The following is a 23,134-nucleotide window of genomic DNA, read 5'->3' as shown; positions in this document are numbered from 1 at the left end:
CAGAAATGGTATGGACCTAACAGAAGCAGAAAATATCAAGAAGAGGTGGGAAGACTACACAGAAGAACTATACAAAAAAGATCTTCATGACCCAGATAATCACGATGGTGTAATCACTCACCTAGAGCCAGACATCCTGGAATGTGAAGTCAAGTGGACCTTAGGAAGCATCACTACGAACAAAGCTAGTGGAGGTGATGAAATTCCAGTTGAGCTCTTTCAAATCCTAAGAGATGATGCCGTGAAACTGCTGCACTGAGTATGTCAGCAAATTTGGGAAACTCAGCAGCGGCCACAGGACTGGAAAAGATCAGTTTTCATTCCAATCCCAAAGAAAGGCAATGCCAAAGAATGCTCAAACACCGCACAGTTGCACTTATCTCACACGCTAGCAAAGTAATGCTCAGAATTCTGCAAGCCAGGCTTCAGTAATACATGAACTGTGAACTTCCAGATGTTCAAGCTGGTTTTAGAAAAGGCAGAGGAACCAGAGATCAAATTGACAATGTCCATTGGATCATCGAAAAAGCAACAGTTCCAGAAAAACGTCTGTTTCTGCTTTATTGACTATGCCAAAGCCTTTGACTGTGTGGATGACAAGAAACTGTGGAAAATTCTGAAAGAGATGGGAATACCAGACCACCTGACCTGCCTCTTGAGAAACCTATATGCAGGTCAGGAAGCAACATTTAGAACTGGACATGGAACAACAGACTGGTTCCAAGTAGGAAAAGGAGTGCGTCAAGGCTGTATATTGTCACCCTGCTTATTTAACTTCTGTGCAGAGTATATCATGAGAAACGCTGGACTGGAAGAAGCACAAGCTGGAATCAAGATTGCCGGGAGAAATATCAATAACCTCAGGTATGCAGATGACACCACCCTATGGCAGAAAATGAACTAAAAGGCCTCTTGATAAAAGTGAAAGAGGAGAGTGAAAAAGTTGGCTTAAAGCTCAACATTCAGGAAACTAAGATCATGGCATCTGGTCCCAACACTTCATGGGAAATAGATGGGGAAACAGTGGAAACAGTGGCTGACTTTATTCTTGTCGGGGCTCCAAAATCACTGTGGATGGTGACTACAGCCATGAAATTAAAAGACGCTTACTCCTTGGAAGGAAAGTTATGACCAGCCTAGATAGTATATTAAAAAGCAGAGACATTACTTTGCCAACAAAGGTCCGTCTAGTCAAGGCTATGGTTTTTCCTGTGGCCATGTATCGGTGTGAGAGTTGGACTGTGACGAAAGCTGAGCGCCAAAGAATTGATGCTTTTGAGGTGTGGTGTTGGAGAAGACTCTTGAGAATCCCTTGGACTGCAAGGAGATCCAACCAGTCCATCCTAAAGGAGGTCAGTCCTGAGTTTTCATTGGAAGGACTGATGTTGAAGCTGAAACTCCAATACTTAGGCCACCTGATACTAAGAACTGACTCATTGGATAAGCCCTGATGCTGGAGAAGATTGAAGGCAGTAGGAGAATGGGACAAAAGAGGATGAGATGGTTGGATGGCATCGCCAACACAATGGACATGGGTTTGAGTGAACTCCGGGGGTTGGTGATAGACAGGGAGGCCTGGCGTGCTACAGTCCATGGGTTCTCAGAGTCGGACACAACTGAGCAACTGAACTGAACTGATATGTGTGTCTAGGTATACACACGCATACTCTATGTGTATGTACGTTTTTGTGTGTTTTATTTGAACCAGAGTACCATATACCAATATCTGGTCCAAATTTCATCTCTGATAAAAAATTAGGAAATTATTTTCATCAGTGTTATGTGCCAGCCTGGATGGGAGAGGAGTTTGAGGGAGATTGGGTGCATGTATATGTATGGCTGAGTCCCTTTGCTGTTCCCCTGACACTATCACAACATTGTTTGTTAATCAGCTATACCCCAGTACAAAATAAAAAGTTTTTTAAAAAAAAGTTTAAAAATTAAATATTATACTATATAATAATTATAGTTAATGAGCATATTTGAATTACTTGTTAATGGATAGTGATTGAACATTTAATCATGCTTCTCTGATTTTGTGCTTGTTTTCCACCTTTCTGTATTCTAGCCAATATCTGCCTCAGCTGCTTACATTTTGGGTGAAATATGTCGAGATAAAAATGATGCTGTTTTGCCCCTTGTACGACTGCTGCTCCACCATGATAAACTTGTTCCTTTTGCCACTGCAGTGGCGGAATTAGACTTGAAGGAAACACAGTAAGAGTTTTATTTTATTAAGTGTTAATTATGTGCCACTGAAATTGGGCTTTAATTTAACAAAATTTTTCACAATCTCAGTTCTTTTATATTGACCAGCCTTTCTGTAGAGCGGTCTAAAAGGACTATGTAGCAAGTAATAAAAGGCAGTTGTTTAAGTTAACAAGCAGTGTCCACCAACAGTAAAGTTAATAATTAATGAAGTTTTTTTTTTCCCCACTTGGTGTCAAAATTTCCTGTTCCTAATCTTTGCTTTGTCATTGTAATGATTCACGTGTCACAAATAAAACACTAGGACAGATTTTTTTCCCCTTATCCATTATATATATATATATATCACCCTGATATGCACATGTGCATCACTATAAGCAAAGCTAGTGGAGGTGATGGAATTCCATTTGAGCTCTTTCACATCCTGAAAGATGATGCTGCGAAAGTGCTGCACTCAATATGCCAGCAAATTTGGAAAACTCAGCAGTGGCCACAGGACTGGAAAAGGTCAGTTTTCATTCCAATCCCAAAGAAAGGCAATGCCAAAGAATGGTCAAACTACTGCACAATTACACTCATCTCACACGGTAGTAAAGTAATGCTCAAAATCTCCAAGCCACACTTCAGCAATACATGAACCATGAACTTCCAGATGTTCAAGCTGGTTTTAGAAAAGGCAGAGGAACCAGAGATCAAATTGCCAACATCCACTGGATCATGGAAAAAGCAAGAGAGTTCCAGAAAAACATCTATTTCTGCTTTATTGACTATGCCAAAGCCTTTGACTGTGTGGATGACAAGAAACTGTGGAAAATTCTGAATGAGATGGAAATACCAGACCACCTGACCTGCCTCTTGAGAAACCTATATGCAGGTCAGGAAGCAACAGTTAGAACTGGACATGGAACAACAGACTGGTTCCAAATAGGAAAAGGAGTACGTCAAGGAGTACATCACCCTGCTTATTTAACTTATATGCAGAGTACATCATGAGAAATGTTGGGCTGGAAGAAGCACAAGCTGGAATCAAGTTTGATGGGATAAATATCAATAACCTCAGATATGCAGATGACACCACCCTTATGGCAGAAAGTGAAGACTAACTAAAAAGCCTCTTGATGAAAGTGAAAGAGGAGAGTGCAAAAGCTGGCTTAAAGCTCAACATTCAGAAAATGAAGATCATGGCATCTGGTCCCATCACTTCATGGCAAATAGATGGGGAAACAGTGTCAGACTTTATTTTGTTGGGCTCCGCAATCACTGCAGATGGTGATTGGAGCCATGAAGTTAAAAGACACTTACTCCTTGGAAGGAAAGTTATAATCAACCTAGATAGCATATTAAAAAGCAGAGACATTACTTTGCCAACAAAGGTCCATGTAGTCAAGGCTGTGGTTTTTCCAGTAGTCATGTATGGGTGTGAGAGTTGGACTATAAAGAAAGCTGAGTGCTGAAGAATTGATGCTTTTGAACTGTGGTGTTGGGGAAGACTCTTGAGAGTCCCTTGGACTGCAAGGAGATCGGTCCTGGGTGTTCTTTGGAAATAATGATGCTGAAGCTAAAACTCCAATACTTTGGCCACCTCATGTGAAGATTTGACTCATTGGAAAAGACTGATGCTGGGAGGGATTGGGGGCAGGAGGAGAAGGGGACGACAGAGGATGAGATGGCTGGATGGCATCACTGACTCGATGGACATGAGTTTGAGTGAACTCTGGGTGTTGGTGATGGACAGGGAGGCCTGGCGTGCTGCAATTCACGGGTCGCAGAGTCGGACACGACTTAGCAACTGAACTGAACTGAACTGATGCACGTGTGATATTAAAAGCAATCAGATGGCTTCCCGTTCCTATCAAGTCTAACACTTGTTTTAGAGACACACTACTTTTGTAGTCCGAATACAGGTTGCTTTTCTTGTTAGCTTGTTTTTTTATATTTTTGTTAAGGGATTTTTGTAAGTGTGAAAATCCTTAGAGTAACAAACTTTTAAACGGTTGGTAAAAATTACTAAAATTGTGTACATGATCAAAGTCAAATGCCTTATTGATTTCACAGCCTTTGTTTATTGCACTTGGTTTTACCTTGTTTCTGTTTGTATTTCAGAGATGCAAACACAATTTTTAGAGGAAACTCCTTGGCTACTCGATGCCTGGATGAGATGATGAAAATAGTGGGAGGGCACTACCTGAAAGTAACATTAAAACCTATTCTAGATGAGGTACAGTATATACCTCAGATAATAATATTTTGTCATTCTTATAGTGTCTCTTCCATCAAGTGATCTGGTGATATGAATGACATATCCATTCATACATTCCTGAAAACATAAGGCTGAACACTAAAGTAAAATAGATGATTTAATTTTCCTTTAATGTATTTTTAGTTGAATGCACATTATAATGTACCCTACATAATTATTTATTCCTTACCGGATTTATTGTAGCTAGAGTTTCAAATATGTGAAAGTTTTTTTGGTATAGTTCTTTAGGTGTATACATTATCTCTGGATGAGGGTTTTAAACTTGATTATAGTTTAAATTTTTATAATTATTTTGTATGATCAGAAAAATAACAGTTATTGGATTGGCCAGAAACTTTCCTTATGCTGTTAATTGAAAACCCAAAAAAACTTTTTGGCCACTATGAATGTTTCCTTTTTCCAAATTATTTAGAAGAGAGCATTAAATGAAAAATTACCTCTTTTCCAGATATGTGAATCCTCAAAATCCTGTGAAATTGATCCTATCAAATTGAAAGAGGGAGATAATGTAGAAAATAATAAGGTAAGCTTTTGCTATCTTTACAACTGTGGTAACATTGGTCTTAATGGTGTATCTCTCTCTCATTGTGTTGTAGTAATGCTGTTTGGAGGGAAGCAGTGCTTTTACTTACATGATGCCCATACTATTAGCAGCATTCCTTCCATTTAGTTTTCAGAATGCTGTTTCCCTGATTTCTCTTTGTATCGTTTTATTCTTTGTGGCTTCCTGTGAGTTTTCTTCTATACATTCACCTCTTATATCTAACTAGTCTAAATCTAACTTATTAAATGTGGTCAGGATGCAAATTGTCCTTTCACTGAATGAATTTAGAGAAGGGAAGCAAAGCTTTAGAATACTGGATAGACTAGTATATCTCATTTTCACTGCATTTTTTTCCATAAAGGGTATTGAAGATGTATAAAAGTAAAAATCTTAATGTTCACCTTTTTAAACCCTGCAGGAGAATCTGCGCTACTATGTAGACAAGTTGTTCAGTACAATTGTCAAATCAAGTATGAGCTGCCCCACTGTAATGTGTGATATCTTTTATTCTCTAAGGCAAATGGCTACTCAAAGATTTCCTAGTAAGTGCCTTGTTTTACTAAAATATGCCATCTTTTACTGTATGATTTTCTGTAGACTTATGTCTTTGGTTTATGTAAAAGGTTTAAGGTTTTAAGTACAGTTTTTTTTTTTTGTTTTTAAAAATAGTTCTAGCTTACTAATGAAATATATGATTTAATTTAATGGCAACTTTTTACATGCCAATCAAAATCACCACTATTTTTAAGAAAGGCAGAGATTTCAAACTACCTATTATATAAGCAAACATTTATACTGGATGCTTGTACGACTATTAAATATGATAGATAAAAACACCTTTGTCATTTGTGCCAGCTCTATTTTCCACTTGCATGCATTCAAAATAGTGAGAATTTTTAGTTCCATACAACTGACTAGATTTGACAGTTTGAGAATGCTAAGGTTTTATTGGTGAGCGGTTTTTACAGAAATGACTTTAGACATTAGAAACATCTCTGTTGCAATATACCTAGAATTTTGAGGTACATATATCAATAACTGGCATGCTTTCATTTTGCAAGAGCAGTTGTGTCCAAGCTTTGCTTAGAAACATTTCATAAAATTAATAGTTGCTACCTCTGGTTGTCAGTACTTGGCATTATTCTGTTTATATGCATCTCTGATAAGTAAATAAACTTATTTACTATGGCTCTTTCCTGATCTGCTTGTAATGGAGGGAGGGTAAAGGAGATAAGGCAGCTACTTAAATTATCAGTCTTAGCCAGCTGTGTGAAACTATAAGTTTATTTCTGTAACCATCTGAAGCGATTTTGCTACTTTATCATATTTTTCAAGTCTGCATGTGCACATAGGTGTTTGCAGTTATCTGCCCCTCCACTAAATTAACCAAAGCTAAAGTGAGCCTGACTTTTTTACCTAACAGGTAGATAAATTCAACCCTAGACGTCTTTGCTAATTACAGTAAGGCTGTAAACAGTTGGCTTGAAATAAGCATACTAAACCCAGACTTTGTAATAAATATCGGGGGCAGGAGTGGGGGGCAGAGACATTAAAATATAGAAGGGTGAAGTGCTGAGATTTTATTTTTAAATAGTGAGTTAGACCATAATAACCATGTTGAGGGCTTAGTGAGCAGGACAGTGCTAGCCTGAATTAGCTCCTCTCTCACCTGCACACCACCACATGAGGCAGGGACGTTCTCCTTCATCAGTTAATGAAACGTAGGTTTAGGGAAGTCAAGTGATTTGCCAAATGGCCCGTGACATGGCCAGCAGGCATGCTGGGTCTCAAACCTGGGCCCAACCCACTCCAATGTGTTACTAATCACTGTAGTCTACCCAGGGATTTTGACCTCAATATGCATTAGCTGTTTAATTCTTGTTCATATGGATAATCTAAAATACATTTTTATGATTTTTTTAATAAATGTAAATGTATTTCCTTAACTATCTCTTTGTTGGCCTGAAATACTAACGTGTCTTCATATTCTCTATAGACCCCAGTAGTGATAGTTTTGTTCTCATAAAATATTTGCATTATTTTCTCATTTGTACTTAACTATCCTGGAAAGACGGGTGGGGAGCGGGGAGGAAGCAGTCACAGAAGCAAATGTTATTATATCACTATAAAGTATATTGTACTTAGTTGCTCAGTCATTTCCAACTCTTTGGGACCCCATGGCGTGCAGCCCACCAGGCTCCTCTGTCCATGGGGATTCTCCAGGCATGAGTACTGGAGTGGGTTGCCATGCCCTCCTCCAGGGGATATCTTCCCAACCCAGGGATCAAACCCAGGTCTCCTGCATTGCAAGCGGATTCTTTACCAATGAGCCACTAGGGAAGCCCATAAAGTATATTGGTATATTATTATGTAAAGAATTACACAGTAAATGACTTGGTGACTACGTGCTGAGTGGCTCAGAAGAGTTACTCACACCAAATGCAGACATTGTTTACCTCACCACCTGCGTCTCTGCCATCTCATTGACTGTTGTGTTAAGTGTTGACTCCAGTCTGAAAGGAAAGCTGTAGCTGAGGGATCAAAGCCACAAGTTGTTTTCAGTTCATCAGCATTTTTATAGGTGGTAATGGCAGATTTTTGAAAGTAAAGATTTCTAATTATTTTTGTTATACAGCCTTTGATTTTATCAAGATTTCTGAGGGGGAACTGAAACAGTATCCCGAAACTGAAGAGTCTCCTCTCCTAGTCTTAGGGGCTTCAGTATTACCACTGGATAGTACTGCTGCTGCTGCTGCTGCTGCTGCTGCTGCTGCTGCTGCTGCTGCTGCTAAGTCGCTTAGGTCGTGTATGGGGTTGACTCTGTGCGACCCCATAGACGGCACCCCACCAGGCTCCCCCCGTCCCTGGGATTCTCCAGGCAAGAACACTGGAGTGGGTTGCCATTTCCTAGTCCAGTGCATGAAAGTGAAAAGTGAAAGTGAAGCCGCTCAGTCGTGCCTGACTCTTAGCGACCCCATGGACTGCAGCCTTCCAGGCTCCTTCGTCCATGGGAGTTTCCAGGCAAGAGTACTGGATAATACTAGATACTTTTATTTTTGTTGTTGTAATTTCAGGAGTTTCTTCTTATAGATGAGGAAAGAGGTATTTTTCCAAATTAAAGTATTTCTCATAACCTAGCAGCTTTGCCTTTCGTTTTCTTTGTTATTTCTATTTTTTTTCAAGTTTCATTTTTTAGTCATAGGATTTTTTCCCTTTAATTTGGTCATAACCATTACTATCATTTCATCAACTCAGTTCTTACTAGCCAGGTTATATTTATCTCCTATTAAGTTTACATGCTTTTTTCCAGTACTTTTTGTCATCTTCGTTTTGTAATTCAGTGTTTTGTGCATGACATTTCACCATTTTTTTCCTGCAGATGACCCTCATGTTCAGTATTCTGCAGTGAGCAGCTTTGTATTTCTTCGTTTCTTTGCTGTAGCAGTAGTATCACCTCATACTTTTCATTTGCGACCTCATCATCCAGTAAGTGGTGTTCTTTTCAAAGCTTTATTCCATTTTTGTTTATTGTCATTAAAATAAGAAAAAACAAAATAACCAAGGCCAGTTGCACTTGGCTGTGCTTTCTTATAACCAGTACCTAAATATAACTGGTTATTTTCCTTAGCCATTTCATTCTTTCAGAAAAGGCTGAAAGTCCCATTATTTTTGTGGTTAAAAGATACTTACGCATGAGTAACACAGTGTTGGTACTAGTTGCAGCTTGGTGATGGGTAGGAAGAGAGCTCATCATCTTTTCCCTCTGCTGTTGTGTACATTTGTAAATTTCTTTACAACAGGGTTGTCTTTTTTTTCTTCCGTTAGTTGTAGGTTTAATCTTACAGATATCTTTAAATCTCACAGACACTTGAAGAGGCTCATTTCTGAAAGGTGTAGAAACTCATTGGAATGTAATTTGGTATCTCCATATTTACTTTTTATTCACCTGAGATATTATAAATGTATGAGATTTAAAACTTAAGGCATTTAATCTTTTTGTTCTAAAGTCATATTTACTTAAATCTTAATCAACACTACGTAGATTGACATGTTTCTTAACATTTTGTTGTTTAGTCACTAAGTTGTGTCCAACTCTTTGCAGCCCCATGGATTGCAGCACGCCAGGTTCCCCATATTAAACATTTAAAACTCCTTAATTTTGCTGTTTCTTTTTCCTTCTCATACAGTATATTTTTGCTAAGTCTGTAACCTTTTATGTTCCAAACATTTTATAATCTTATCTAATTGTATTTTTGCTGATTTTTGTAGCAAGTAATAATAATAAAAGCCAACATTTATTTAGTGCTTGCTTTGCACTACACCTTGGCCTAAGTACTTTACATGTTGTAACTTAGTTCTCCCAGTAACCTTATGAGGTAGGTTCTGTTATAATCTTCATTTATAGATAAAGTGAAAGGTGCTCAGTCATGTCCTACTCTTTGTGACCCCATGGACTATACAGTTCATGGGATTCTCTAGGCCAGAATACTGGAGTGAGTAGCCTTTCCCTTCTCCAGGGGATCTTCCCAACCCAGGGATCAAACCTAGGTCTCCCACATTGCAGGAGGATTTTTTACCAGCTGAGCCACAAGGGAAGCCCCATTTATAGATTAGAAAACCACAATTCAAGAACTTCTTTAGGAATTGTATGACTACAATTAAAATATTACGATTTGATCCCACTCAGTTTGAACCGGATTAAATGAGAATTCTGACCCATTCAGTCCTCCCAGACTATGAGCTTACCCCTGTTCCTTACTGCCTCTTAGCAGGTCAGGTGTGTGAACACCTGCAGTATATTCAGTGCTGTGCTCAGCCCTGGAGAGGCATTGATGAGGAAGACACACCTTCCCCTAAGGAAACTTGCTAATACAGTGTAGGGGAGACACCGAGGTTTTGTAGTCAAACTGGGCTCTGAAGGCCACCTCTCCTCTTAGCAACTACACACTGGCCATTCATTTAACTTGAGATTTGAGTATAACCACACTGCTGTGGTAGTAACACACCTTTTCTTGTCAAAGAATGAATGATCTGTGAGTAGCTGCAGTGGACCAATGTCCTTTTGTTCATAGGGCTGTCTTTTCTGTGGTTCTGTTACTTGAAGCTGTACAGGGCTTTGGAGTAGAGAAAGCGTGATGGCATTCTGGACATAAACAGAACTCCTACCTCTGAACATGTGACCTTGCCTTGTATTCAGACTTGGATTTGCATATCCCTGTAACAGATGGGTTGCAGTAAAATCCTTCTAATCACAGACTCTATTTTAGGTCACCTTTCTAATCAGTATGCCGGAAGGACTGCTTCATACTGTCCTGTAACTTTATTGTTTGTTTTTAAATGAACCTTTCCTTCTAATTGGGGAAATAAGGCAAACACATACGACACAGTCTAAAACTGCAAGCATAAATCTAGCACCAGGTGAGCAGCACAGACAGTTCATGCTGTAGAAACTGAGAGCATGGAATAATCCTGGTGACCTGAGAGTGATGACGTTGTCAGGACCAGTAGTGAAAGTTAGAGTGACTGAAGAGGAGAACCACCGTTTAGAAGGTCTTTGAATTTTGAGAAGTCAATTTTAGTAGAGGAGAAAGGAAGAAAATCCAATTGAAAAAGATTAAGGAATAAGTAGATGAATGCAGTTTTACCCAAGCTTGAGCAGGGAAGTCTTGATGAAATTCAGTTTAAATTCAGCTTGTTAGCAGATTGTTAAGAATTTTATATTCTTCAAAGGCAGAGAATTAGAGGGACCTTTTATAGATATAATGGAATCCTGGATGTTGTAGCTAAAATGTTTTCTGAATAACCATAATTAAGGTGTGTAACTATTTCATAAGTATATCATAACTAGCATATCTCAGATATTCCTTCTTTTTTCAGAATTGCCTTACATCCTTAGCCATCTCTTCACTTCACAGTCACTATTTTCAGTGTGGTGATACTAAAATATTAAGGAATATCAACCACTTTAGTTTACGAAAGCATTTCTGTATCTAAATTTTCTTGAATATGTCTTTTGATGGCAGATATTGTTTATCTGAATCTCCAGAACAAAAAAGATGTTTTATATAGTGATAGAGGAATTAGTTATACAAAATGTATGGATGTATGAAAACTCACCAGACTATATACATTTAAAATTTGTTCATTTCACTGTATGTAAATTATACCTCAATTAAAAAAAAAAAAGGAAGCAGCAAGGATTTGTTATGGAACACTATTTGGTCAGTTTTAGTTATATTTACTCTTTCTAGCAGACAGCCCTGGAAAACACCTTGGATTATAGACTGAAATAGTTACTTTCTGCTAAAATCGTACATGAACTGAATGATTTCTCATTTCCTAAGCTGAAGTTAGGTCTTTGCTTCCATGGTGAAAACAGTTGATTACAGAAGCCATAAGATTATGAATATGCTTACAAGTGGGTTGAGTACAAAAAATTTGGAAATTGCCACTTTAAGTCATAAAGTAGAAAGAAGTAGATGCCATTGACATTCCAAAAGTAAATAAAATTTTTTTAGGTAGTCCCATCTACCATACTGTACCCCTCCCTAAAAAATAATTAATTAAATTATGACTTTCCAAAGTAACATGTCATTAGATATATTTACTTCAGGAGGGATTGTCGATTACATACGGCTTCTTTAGTCTTTTAATTCCTTAGTCCAATGAGTTGTGCCCATCTTTTGCTTTATTTTAACTGGTTTGAATGAACATTTTTGAGGCACTGTTTTTAGAGCAGTGTAGCCCATTTACTCTGTTCTACTTTTTACACAAATTCTATTCCTTGAAAACCTAACAAGACTTTTTGTGTCTTTTCTATGTTCTTTAGGATCCACAGACAATCAGAACATTAACTCTCATCTCAAAAACTATTCAGACTTTGGGAAGCTGGGGGAGTCTGTCCAAAAGCAAGGTGAGTGTTACTTTGTATTGTTTTGTGTTCACACTTCTAAATGTTGTTGACCCCTATGATCCCTGTTCCCTCACTGCTCACTCCCTTCCAAATTAAAAACGAAGCAAAATCAAAAAACTATATATATATATAGAGAGAAATGCGATAGTTGTCTTTTAAATCTCTTCTCTTAGTCACCTGTTGAAGAAGACAGTTTCGTTTAAACTGATGTGTCTAAGAAGGGGTAGAGAGTCTAGTTAACAGATGTAAGAGCCTTGTCTTTATCTTTTTGTGCCGTAATCATCCGGCAGCTCTTGAGAGAAATTTTCAGCTCCAAACCCCATAACTCTTTTGAAATATATGATTGAACCCGTTTAGGCCCTAATCCTAAACTTAAAAATACAGCCCATTATATTCCTTATTCTTAGTTCTTTACTTAACATATATAAGTTCTGTGTCTGTGTTTTTTTTTCTTAGTCAAGTTTCAAAGAGACATTCATGTGTGAATTTTTCAAAATGTTTCAAGAAGAAGGATATATTACGGCAGTTAAAAAGGTAATGATTGTTTTACTCTGGAAATATTAACTTATCAAATAGCATTAGGGAAATAACATTTTATATTGTTCCTAGGAATCAATCCCCAGTTTAAAAAAATATATTTAAACTATCTGTCACATATAAAAAGGCTATCTTTTTCTGCCATTCTCCCTCCATACATAACTATGGGTTTTTAAGCTATGGAAATACCTAAATGAGTTTTAGCAACAGCTACTATTGCCAGTGTTTTTAGTAACACTAATTATAAATATCTAGAGTTAAGATTTCTTAACAGCAGCACCGTTGACAATTTGGTTGGGTAATTCCTGACTATGAGGGGCTTTTTTGTGTGTTGTAAAATGTTTAGCAGCAGGGCTGGCCTCTACTATTAGGTGCAAGTAGCATAGTCCCAGTTTTTACAACTAAAAATGTCTGTCTCTAAGCATTGCCAAAAGTCCCCTGAGGAACAAAATTGCCTCTGATTGAGGATCTCTGGTCTCGGGAGAAAGGCTTAATGGTACCTGGTATAAAGTGGGCACTTAATTGACACGGGAAAAAAATATATGAATTATTGAATATCTCATATACAGTATAGGCTTGTGGTTAGTAACCTGAGGAAAGTTAATTTAATATGTATGAAAGCCTACAGTATATCATATCCTAACAAAAGGCCTACAACAAACCACAGTTGCTATACTTAGAAGCTGAAAGTGTTTTGAGAAATTTTTAGTTTCTTGAGTCTTTAGTTCTGAGTCATCCCAAACAAATACGCCATTGTTATAAAACCCTAAAAATTTGTAAAGAAAAGTTATTTTGAAGTATATCTAAGCTTAGCTTGAAGAAAGTACTGTCTTATTTTTCACAATTCTCACTTAATGAATCCAAACTAACAAGGTCAGATTTTAAAGATTGCATTCAAGTTCTGTAGTGTGCTTCACTGGTGACTGCCAAGGGGTCGCTAAGAGTTGGACACGACTGAGCAACTTCACTTTCACTTTTCACTTTCATGCACTGGAGAAGGACATGGCAACCCAACCCCAGTGTTCTTGCCTGGAGATTCCGAGGGACGGGGGAGCCTGGTGGGCTGCCGTCTATGGGGTTGCACAGAGTCGGACACGACTGAAGCAACTTAGCAGCAGCTGCAGCAGCCAAGAGTATATTTTGTTGAAGAGCACATTTTGTTTGTATTTTTGTGTGTGTACTTTAAAAATTCTTACAAAGACTCATGAATGAAAATGATTATTTAAAAAATTAAAGCCAGTTGGAACTTTTTTGCCTAGAATAACAATGTAAGTTCAGCCCCCCCCCACCAAAAAAAAAAAAATATATATATATATATATATATTTAAGCAGTGATTGAATGCTTTTGAGGAAGAAGTCTTTCAAAACAATATGCAGAGTGGTACAGTGGGTGAGAATCTGCCTGCCAGTGTGGGGGACACAGGCTCAATCCCTGGTCTGGGAAGATTCCATGTGCTGCGGAACAACTAAGCTCACATGCCACAGCTCCTGACGCCTGCGCGCCCTATAGCCCGCAAGCCATAACTACTTTTCTGCATGCTGTAGCTAGTAACGCCCATGTGTCTAGAGTCTACTCTCCACCACAAGAGAAGCCACTGCCACGAGAAGGCCACACACCACAACCAAAGAGAGCCCACGTGCAGCAGCAAAGACCCAGCACATCCAAAAAGGAAAATAAATAAATAATTTAAAAGGGAAAAAGATAACTCACATGTCCCCTTTAAAAAAAACACACTAAAAAACAAAACAAAACAAAAAAAAAGAATATGCAAAGAATAAGCTGGCTTTTTTATTTTTAGGACATTGTTGAAACAGTTGTGGGACAGTGTAGGCAGACTTCTGTTGGCAAGATTATAATATACTGTCTTTTGTTTGGGGGCTGTTTTTCCATTTCCATGACCCAACCTCTGGCAGCATCTGATTTCTTTTTCCTGATACAATCATCAGAATGTGCATAGTGGGTAATGTCAGTGGAGAAAGTATTTAAGGGTACCAGTTTAGTCTGCTCATGATCTGCTCTGAGTCACCCACTCATGTTCCCATGAACTATCACTGTGGTACATCTCCTGTCTCAGATTTGTATAGGATATTTTGCCCTGATATATGAATTTTCTTAATTATTTACTGGCTAAATCTAGATATTTGCAGCACTAGGAATTGCAAAAGCTTATGAAACCCAATTTCTCATTTAATTAGTGGTGCTCTCACTAGTGACATTGGTCACTGCTCCAGAAGAGAATAGTTTATAACTCTGAATGCTATACTTAATTTCCACAAAGTCTAGGAAGAATACCAGAATAGGTCTATAAACAGGTTGACCATATCATTTAGTGTCCAAACCTACAAAGTTTTCAAGAATAAAAAGAAGTACTTTGATTATGCCAGGACCAAAGTTGTAGACAGAATGGCCCTGAGCAAGGTGAGGCCTGTATTCTCCCTGCCTAGAGTCCACCTTAATTATTATGTTTCCTTCCGCTTTGTATAACTAGGTTTACCTCATATTCCTTAACAGTATAACAAGTAATAAATTTAATAACTATAAATAAATATTAGATAAGAAAAGTAGTGCCCACAGGCAAACACTAAGAATTAAAATATTCAAGTAATTCTTTCTCACTCCATTAGTGCATGGCCCATTTGTGAGAACTGAAGATGCAGTAGGACACTTCTTTAGTTCCCTTCAGTACTTGTTCTTTGTCACCCACATATGATTCAAAAGAAACTCTGTCCTTGTTCTTTCACTTACTAAGATTTCTTCCAGCGAACTTGAAGTAAACATCATACTGGAAAATACCACAAATGGAGATTCTCACGGGCAGTCTATAGACAGTCTTAGGAGAAAATGACTGTGCCCACAAATTCTACCTTAGATTATTCTCTGTCATCCTTACTGGAATGTACTTTGTTTTTGTTTTAAAACCCTAAGCGGGACAACACAGAAAAGTATAAAGGAAAAAACAAGGACTAAACAAATAGTTCACTTATGGGGCAAAATAGGAGTCTTTTCTAAGAACAGGAATTGTCCCTGAACCCCGAATTCTCCTCTCCTTTGAAGAGAAGGCCATGTGTCAGGAATCTCTTGACCAGTTGAGGTAACATATTCATGGAGCTGAATGCTCATCATTGGGTGGTTTGCCATTGCTGGATTTGGGTACTCCAGGTTTTCTTGAGCCACCACTTTCTCACATTTTCCATAGGAAGTTTCTAAATGGTTATTAGATTTCCAGGTTGTTCCAGAGAACCCAAATTATACTTTAGTCAGAAACTGAAATATTACCTCTGAGGGCTGAAGTCAATTATGTGTAATAAAAGCCCTCAAACTTTTCTGTAAGGGCCAGTGAGTAAATACAGACTGATGGCCACGTAAAGGCAGTGCTGCATATTTCTCTATGATTTTACAACCCTTTAAAAATTTTAAAAATGTTCTTTACTTGTGGGCCTTACAAAACCCAGTTGAATTTGTCCTGCTGAGCTGTAGTTTGATGATCCATGACCCAAAATAGAGGTTCACAACCTGTATCAAAAATCTTTGGGAACAGAAGTATTTCAGAATTCAGTTTTTCAGACTTTCGAAAGATAATAGGTATATGCTATATATTATAGGGGATCACAGGATAACATCCCATAATCAAACATATGAATGTTTATGTAGCATTGTAGTGAATATCCACTCTAAGTAGGATAAATACAGGCTTTAAATAGCCTTTCCCCAGTTTACGTTGTTACTGTAAATCAGAAGCAAAAAGGTCTGCGTACTCAGAACTTTATAGGTTTCAGAGTTGCAGTTAAGGGATTGTGGGTTGAGTTATTTCTATAGGGACACATATTCTGGGTTTTAAGTAACTTTAAGGATAAGCTTTTCAGAATACCTATTGTATGTATTTTGGGGTCTTCCTCTACAATTAAATATGTGTTTTGCTTTGTTCCTTAATAAAGAACTTCACTATATTATCTGTCTGACACTGATTAAATTTATGAGGTACCTTACCACAAAGTGTAACATTTGCCCCTTTCTTCATTTAGTTCTTGGATGAAATTTCATCTACTGAAACTAAAGAGTCCAGTGGTACAAGTGAGCCTGTGCACCTGAAAGAAGGGTAATTTAATGAAACTAAAAGTCGTATTAAAGTCGACTTTAATTAAAGTCGTATTTCAGTATAGACAGTAAGTAAGTACAAAGAGCATGGGTGCAGAAGTGAAGAAGACTGGGTTTTGTTCTGTGCTAAAACTGCCCATAACATCAGTCAGGTAATTCACCCTCACTATCCTATTAACTTCATGCCATACGGACATGACTTCTTTCCATACAGCGCGAGAGTTGTTTTCAAAAATAGTGAAAGTATGGGTGTTAGAGTACTTTGAAAAAAAAGTAACAGCATTGTTCAGTCTCAGTGTTTTCATTGGAAGTTAAAGGGAAAAATTACTCATTTGGCCTTTTTAGTTTTGGATAGGACAGTTGTAAATATTAAATTATTTGAAGATTTTATTCCCTTAGTCTGGCCAAAATAAATCGTAGCAGTTAAAGATGGCTAAGACGTTTCATCTACATAATATAGTCTTTGACAACTGTTCATGTCATTTAAAGTTAAAAGAGGAAATGACTGTGCCAGTTTTTTTGTTGTTGTTTTGGATTAACTCTTAATATTTGTAGCTAAATGTTTACATCTGTTGTTTTGGCAGTGAGATGTATAAAAGAGCTCAGGGAAGAACTCGGATTGGAAAAAAGAATTTCAAGAAACGGTGGTTCTGCTTAACAAGCAGAGAGCTCACCTACCACAAGCAGCCAGGTAGTTGTGTTTACGCTTTTCTGTGGGGTCTCCTGATTGCCAGTGAAGATGTCTTTTTCCGCTGCTCAATGTGACTAGTGAACCTTTTTACTAACGTTAATAGCTTATGGTTTCTCACAGTGATGCATACACGCTAAAAATATAATAAATATGTGACTAATGACACCATGTAAATAACATTTTTTCTCTTAGATTGACTTGTCTTGTGTTACTAAAAATGGTATTCCTACAGTATGCTCTGTTTTCTAAAACTCCATGGTAAATCCATTTTTTAAAAATTAGTATATAAGGAACAACAGTTAGATATTTTAGAACTTACAGGTTTCTTTAACTTCCAGAATCAGATTGGTAAGAATCATTTTCTAATAAATGAGAGTGTTTCAGTAGTTTGCCAGAAATTCCCACAGTTATACCATAGACAGTGTTTCCTATTCAGTTAAAACATTCATTCATTTATATTATCCCGGCTAACTCTTAAGATGAAGATTCTAGTAATTTGCCTTCTGAAAAGGCACAAATTGTCTTTCTGAGTAAAGAAAGACATCTTCCTATAGTGTGATTTGAGAGTTTCGGAGAGACAAAGTTTGTCCCTAAGTGGACTGACATAATGCTTATCATCTCTGCCTTTTGAGTGTATTCCTTTGGGGTAAAGCATTATCCATAAAAGGCCACTAGCCTCTGATATCTTGGCAAGAACTTAGTATCTTGATCATAGGTCACATACAGTAAACTCCCTTCTGTTGAAAGTGATCAGGACCCAAAGCGTTCACTTAGCCGAAAAGGTCAGTTAAAGCAAGAATCACTTTAAAACAACAACAACAAAAGATGCATGCGTAGCTTAAGTAGTTATGTTTGTTTACCAGTATTTTGATAGAGAGCCAAGATCTTTTCTTGGTTGATTTCTCCAAAGTGAAGCTGGAAATTATTAATAAATACTTGAAAAGTGATCCAATTATAGAATCCTCTTAGAGTCACAATAGTTACCCTAAGCTTTTGCCACTGTCTCACACCCATATAAATCAACTTGATTTGTGTGGGTGCTGGTTTCCTTTTTTGAAAAGCTTTTCAGAGTGCCTGATTTTCAGATAAATATATGCCTCTTGGTGTCACTTACTGTGTGACACTTACTGGGTCACTTTACATAATGTTAAGTAAATTATAATTACAGCATGGAAAAATGGCATAAAGTCTGGGAACAAACCTAGCAGACTCTGTAATCAAAACAGCCTAACCAGTGGAAATCAAAGGGTACAAGCTTAATAGAACCCTAGCAGCCACAAGGATTCAGTGCCTCATGAGCATCACTCAGGATGTTTCACAGGAAATGGAGTTTTGGTTAATCTGTCAAATCTGTTAGGTCAAGAGTGCTTGGTATAAATTCTGAAATGATAAACACCAGACATAAGATACTTTCAAGAGAATGTCGTTTCAGTTAAGCATGGGTGCTTCAGTGGAGATTCTTAAGGAGGAAAATGAAAAGAAATTTTGTTTCATAATTCCTTAGAATCTTTAGCCAGAATGACCGAATATGTCCAAATACAGTAGTAAGACATATGAAACCAGGTGTACTATATTTTTAGGCACCTAGATATTTTGTTGTGGAATATGAATATTCTGATGACTAAAGATCAACAAGCTGCATCCCTGCACTTCCAGACAGCATTCTTTAAGCTACATGTTTCTTAAAGTTTTAGTGGTTATAGTTTATATTGAATACTATATAAATGCTCTCACATATATAGTAACATTTTAGTAATAGCTGGTATAATATGCTGATTATGTTTTCATAAGTTAGTCATTTTCTATGAATAAATTGGCTGTTTTCTCCTCATTTAAAGTATTTTCTAATCTAAACCAGTACTCTGAAGTCTTTGCTTTAAGACTTTAGAAATCAGATGATAGTTTCAGATCCTTTTCCTCTAGAAAAAAATGGATGTACACACAAGAGACACAAAGTCTCACATATAATTTCAGGAAGTTCATAGTTCCAGAGGCTATGCACAGTTCTCAGGAACTTATGTTCTATCCAGTGATCTTATGAGGATAAAATTCTGTAGAATGATTAGATTGGTCTAAGCTATAGAATAGACACATTAGAAGTTCCATTATTTTCAGGCCTTAAGAAATTTAACATGTTGGAATGGTATTGGAGAAATGAGCTCTGTTACATGAAGTTTAGAGATTATTTACCAAAGCCTACAGTTTTAAGCATCCATGCTTTTTGTTTTTAACTGTTTTGTTGGATTTTTTCAAAATGTATTACATGCTTCCCTGCCTTCTAAAAAAGAGTTCATTGAACGTAAGTTAACATTTTCTAGATGACTTGGGGCTCTCATTGATAATGTTAATGGTCATTTAGTACTCTGATGTGGTGGTGTTTTCAGGGCTGCTTACGGATGTGTGCAGCTGTTTCTTCCCAGCTACATGCCTTGGACTGCTGTGCTATTTTGTGTTCATGTGTTTGCTTTATGCAGTTTTCCATTATCCCCTTTATGTTCAGGCTGTCGCCTTAAATTTCTTGTGCTGTCAGTGAATGGTAATGTAACATCTCATTCCCATCTGTTACCCCCAATTCCATTTTTACTGCTAATATACTGTGAGTAAGGATGTAGGTACTGTGTTTGTTAAAATTATGTGTATGAATAAAAGGCTTTGACTGAACATTTCAGGACTTTCCTCTGTGAATAAAATACATAGGCTTTGGATTCTCCCTTTGGTTGCTCAGCAAACGTTTTGCTTACTTCCTGGTTCCTTGCAATTTTCTGCATAGCTAAGACTGCTAGTTAGATAGTTTCTTATTACACTTTATGACTTTGGTGTTTCAAAGAGTGCCTCCCAGTTATTCTGTAACATAGCTTTAAATCATTGAGTCTTCCACTGTTTACTCCTACTGGACACTAATATTCTGAATGAAGTATTTCTGTCACTTAGAATCAAATAATAAGATTCTTTTTCTAATTTACTAGAAAAATAATTAGGATTTTCTCAGTTTTAAGGGTTTTTCTCAAATAAGTTAAAATTTGATGCCCACTTAAGTAATAGTAAGCGACTAATCTTCAATATCACAGAACTAACATGTGGCAAATGAATGTCATAGGGCGTTCATCCAGCCGTCACCATGGTTACCTTGACAGTTTTGGGGGGATCTGTGTGCCTGTGATTATGGTTTGATACTGCTCTACTGTAAGTGGTCATCTTCTACAAGTAGTTCTTCTAGTTGTCTGCTGTAATCAAATGTGATCCACGTTGCAGCCTTTTCCCATCTCGTCGGTGCAGCCTCATCTTTTGCATTCTCTATATGTGGCTTTGCCAGGTTGATTCTTGAAGTTCCTTTCAGTTGTGCTCTTTTACATTCATGTTTTTGCATCTGCTCTGTCTAGAAATCTTTCTTTCCTTCTTTACCTGTGTAATTTGTTGTCCTTTAAGCCTCAGATCCAATGTCAGCTCTTTATGGAAGTCATCTTCATAAAGCTCCAGCTACTTCAGTTGAGTATTCTCTTACTGTATTTCTTTAGCGTATTAGTGGTAACTTTTGTCACACTGTGTGGTCATTGCTTTTATGTCTTTCACCCCAGTCTTTTACGATCCTCGGTGTGTAAGGACCATGTTTTTACTACTATCATTAGGCGTGTATTAATTTGTAATAAATGGTATTCTTCAGAGAACACCATGTCTTCCAGATATGCTGTTTTCTGAATTAAGAACCACTTTCTAAAATTTCCACCAAACTTACTAATAATATATGATGAACAAATTCATCTCTGAAATCCCATATGTGTTCTCCAAAGTTGATTAGATCTTGTCTACTTGGGGATGACCTTTTATACACAGTTATGTATGTAGAGCCTACACAGTTTCCATATGCTATCTGTGTTCTAGCTCATATAATCTATGGACAGTATAAAAGAAGTTTTCATGATGTTTTAAACACAAATCTCAATACTTGTTTTTTACCTGCTCCTGTCTTGACACACGGGGCTTCCCAGATGTCTCAGTGGTAAAGTATCCGCCTGCCAATGCAGGAGATGCAGGTTCGATCCCTGGGTCAGGAAGATCCCCTGGAGGAGGAAATGGCAACCTGTTCCAATATCCTTGCCTGAAGAATCCCATGGACAGAGGGGAGCCTTGTGGGCTACAGGCCATGGGGTCGTGAAAGAGCTGGACACAACTTAGGGACTGAGCACACATTTTGATACGCAGGGCTCTGGAGTATTTTTTTCTTTAATGTGTCATGTTTGCGGATTTGAAGGTTCAATATTTTTTAAGAAGTCACTTCTCAAATTCATCTTGATTTTAACACAGTCCCACTACAAATCTACAAGGTTTTTTTGGTAAAAATTGACAAATTGATTCTAAAATTAATGTCAGTGGGGGAACAGAGGACTTACAATGGCTGAAGCAGTGCTGAAAAAAAATGAACACAGTTGAAGGACTAAGCTACAATATTCAAGTCTGAGATTTTGACATAAAAGATAGAGGTGAACACTCAAGAGTCCAGAAAGACACCCACACATATGGTCAGTTTAGTTTTGACAGAAGTGTCAAAACAGTTCAATTGGGAAAGGAATGTATTTTCAACAAATGGTGTAGGAACAACTGGGTAAACACAGAAAGTGAACTTCATCTTATGTCATAGTACACACAAAATATAATTCAAGATCAAGCATAAGAGAATATCTTTGCAACCATGGAGTATGCAATGATTTCTTAGGCTGTTAAATGCACTGAACATTTTTTAAGATAAATTGAACTTCATTAAAGACTTTTCCATATTTCCCCCTTTCTGTCATTGCTCCTTCTTTTTTTTTGTTCTAATAATGGGCATAAAATGTATTGCTTGGCAGTTGAAATTTTTCAATAGGTGATTGGGATTTGAGTTTCTCAAAGCCATAAGCTAAGGGTTTTCACCAGCTTAAAAAAGTTTTTTTACTTATTTCTGTCCATTTTTTCTCCTTCTTAGGACTCAAATTATACTTATCCAGGCATGCTTGAGACCGTTTCACAGGTCTCTGTGAGACTCAGTTCATTTGTCTTCATTCTTTATCTTTGTTCTTTAGCTTGGATAATTTCTATTTACATTCATTGACTTATTTACCATCTCAAGTCTTTTTAGCTAAATGTGATGAATTTGTCATTCCATTTATTGTGCTTTTCAGCTCTAAAATTTCTGTTTGATTCTTTTTATAGTTTCTGTTCTCCTCTTTAAAGTCCACGTTTGTTCAGTCATCTTTAGCATATTTTCCTTAAATTATTTAAACATTTATAACAATGGCTTTGCTTGCTAATAGAATAGTTTCAGCATTTGAGCCCACTCAGACTCAGGTTGTTGGCTACTTTCTTTCCCAAGTATGGGTCACAGTTTTCTGTTTTTCACATCTTATTTTTTTGGTTAAAAACTGAACATTGTATGTAATAAATTATAGTGTGTCTGGATTCTGTTCTTCTGAAGGCTTGCCTAGATTCAAACTGCAGTGTCTGTTTTGTGTGTGTGTGTCTGTCTGTCTGTCTCTCATTCTCTCTCTCTCATTGTATAGCTGCTATTGTCTTGACTCAGATATTGTTTTATTCCCTAATCCTAGCTACCTCCCTAGGGGTCTCACCTGAGCTTTCTGAGCTTAGTGGTCAATCAGTGATTTGATCATAGAGCTCAAATCCCTGAAATCAGTAAGTCGTCTACCTTTTATCACCTGTGCTGTTTTTGAATCAGAACATATTCAAAGGCACAGCAAATTCACAAGTCTCCGTAAGCTTTCCACTTTTGCCAGGCTCTGGGATGATCCACATACAGGCATCTTTAGCAGTCAGCCAGGGATGTGGTCTGTTTATGATCTCAGCCTTGCTATAGCTCTGTAGTTTCTAAAATCTCACCCTTAGGCTGAATCTGC

The 23,134-nt window shown here is 37.4% G+C and overlaps 1 protein-coding gene across 3 annotated transcripts in view; it reads left to right on the top strand.

The window, feature by feature from the left end:
* Positions 1 to 23,134, top strand: part of RASA2 (RAS p21 protein activator 2) — a 124,305-nt gene that overhangs the window by 88,861 nt on the left and 12,310 nt on the right. For 2 of the 3 annotated variants that reach the window (XM_069563683.1, XM_069563692.1), the window contains exons 11-19: positions 2,069 to 2,217; positions 4,312 to 4,426; positions 4,917 to 4,991; positions 5,431 to 5,554; positions 8,392 to 8,498; positions 11,842 to 11,925; positions 12,382 to 12,459; positions 16,486 to 16,559; positions 17,143 to 17,249. In XM_069563683.1, the coding sequence (XP_069419784.1) occupies positions 2,069 to 2,217; positions 4,312 to 4,426; positions 4,917 to 4,991; positions 5,431 to 5,554; positions 8,392 to 8,498; positions 11,842 to 11,925; positions 12,382 to 12,459; positions 16,486 to 16,559; positions 17,143 to 17,249 (913 nt within the window). Of the gene's footprint in view, positions 1 to 2,068; positions 2,218 to 4,311; positions 4,427 to 4,916; positions 4,992 to 5,430; positions 5,555 to 8,391; positions 8,499 to 11,841; positions 11,926 to 12,381; positions 12,460 to 16,485; positions 16,560 to 17,142; positions 17,253 to 23,134 lie in introns of all 3 variants that reach the window. The other variant, XM_069563672.1, reaches the window with a different exon arrangement.

The sequence above is a fragment of the Ovis canadensis genome, chromosome 1, assembly GCF_042477335.2.
Source record: "Ovis canadensis isolate MfBH-ARS-UI-01 breed Bighorn chromosome 1, ARS-UI_OviCan_v2, whole genome shotgun sequence".
In the NCBI taxonomy this organism is placed as follows: domain Eukaryota; kingdom Metazoa; phylum Chordata; class Mammalia; order Artiodactyla; family Bovidae; genus Ovis; species Ovis canadensis.
Note: the sequence above shows the minus strand (reverse complement) of the source record. Positions and strands in the feature narration are given on the sequence as shown.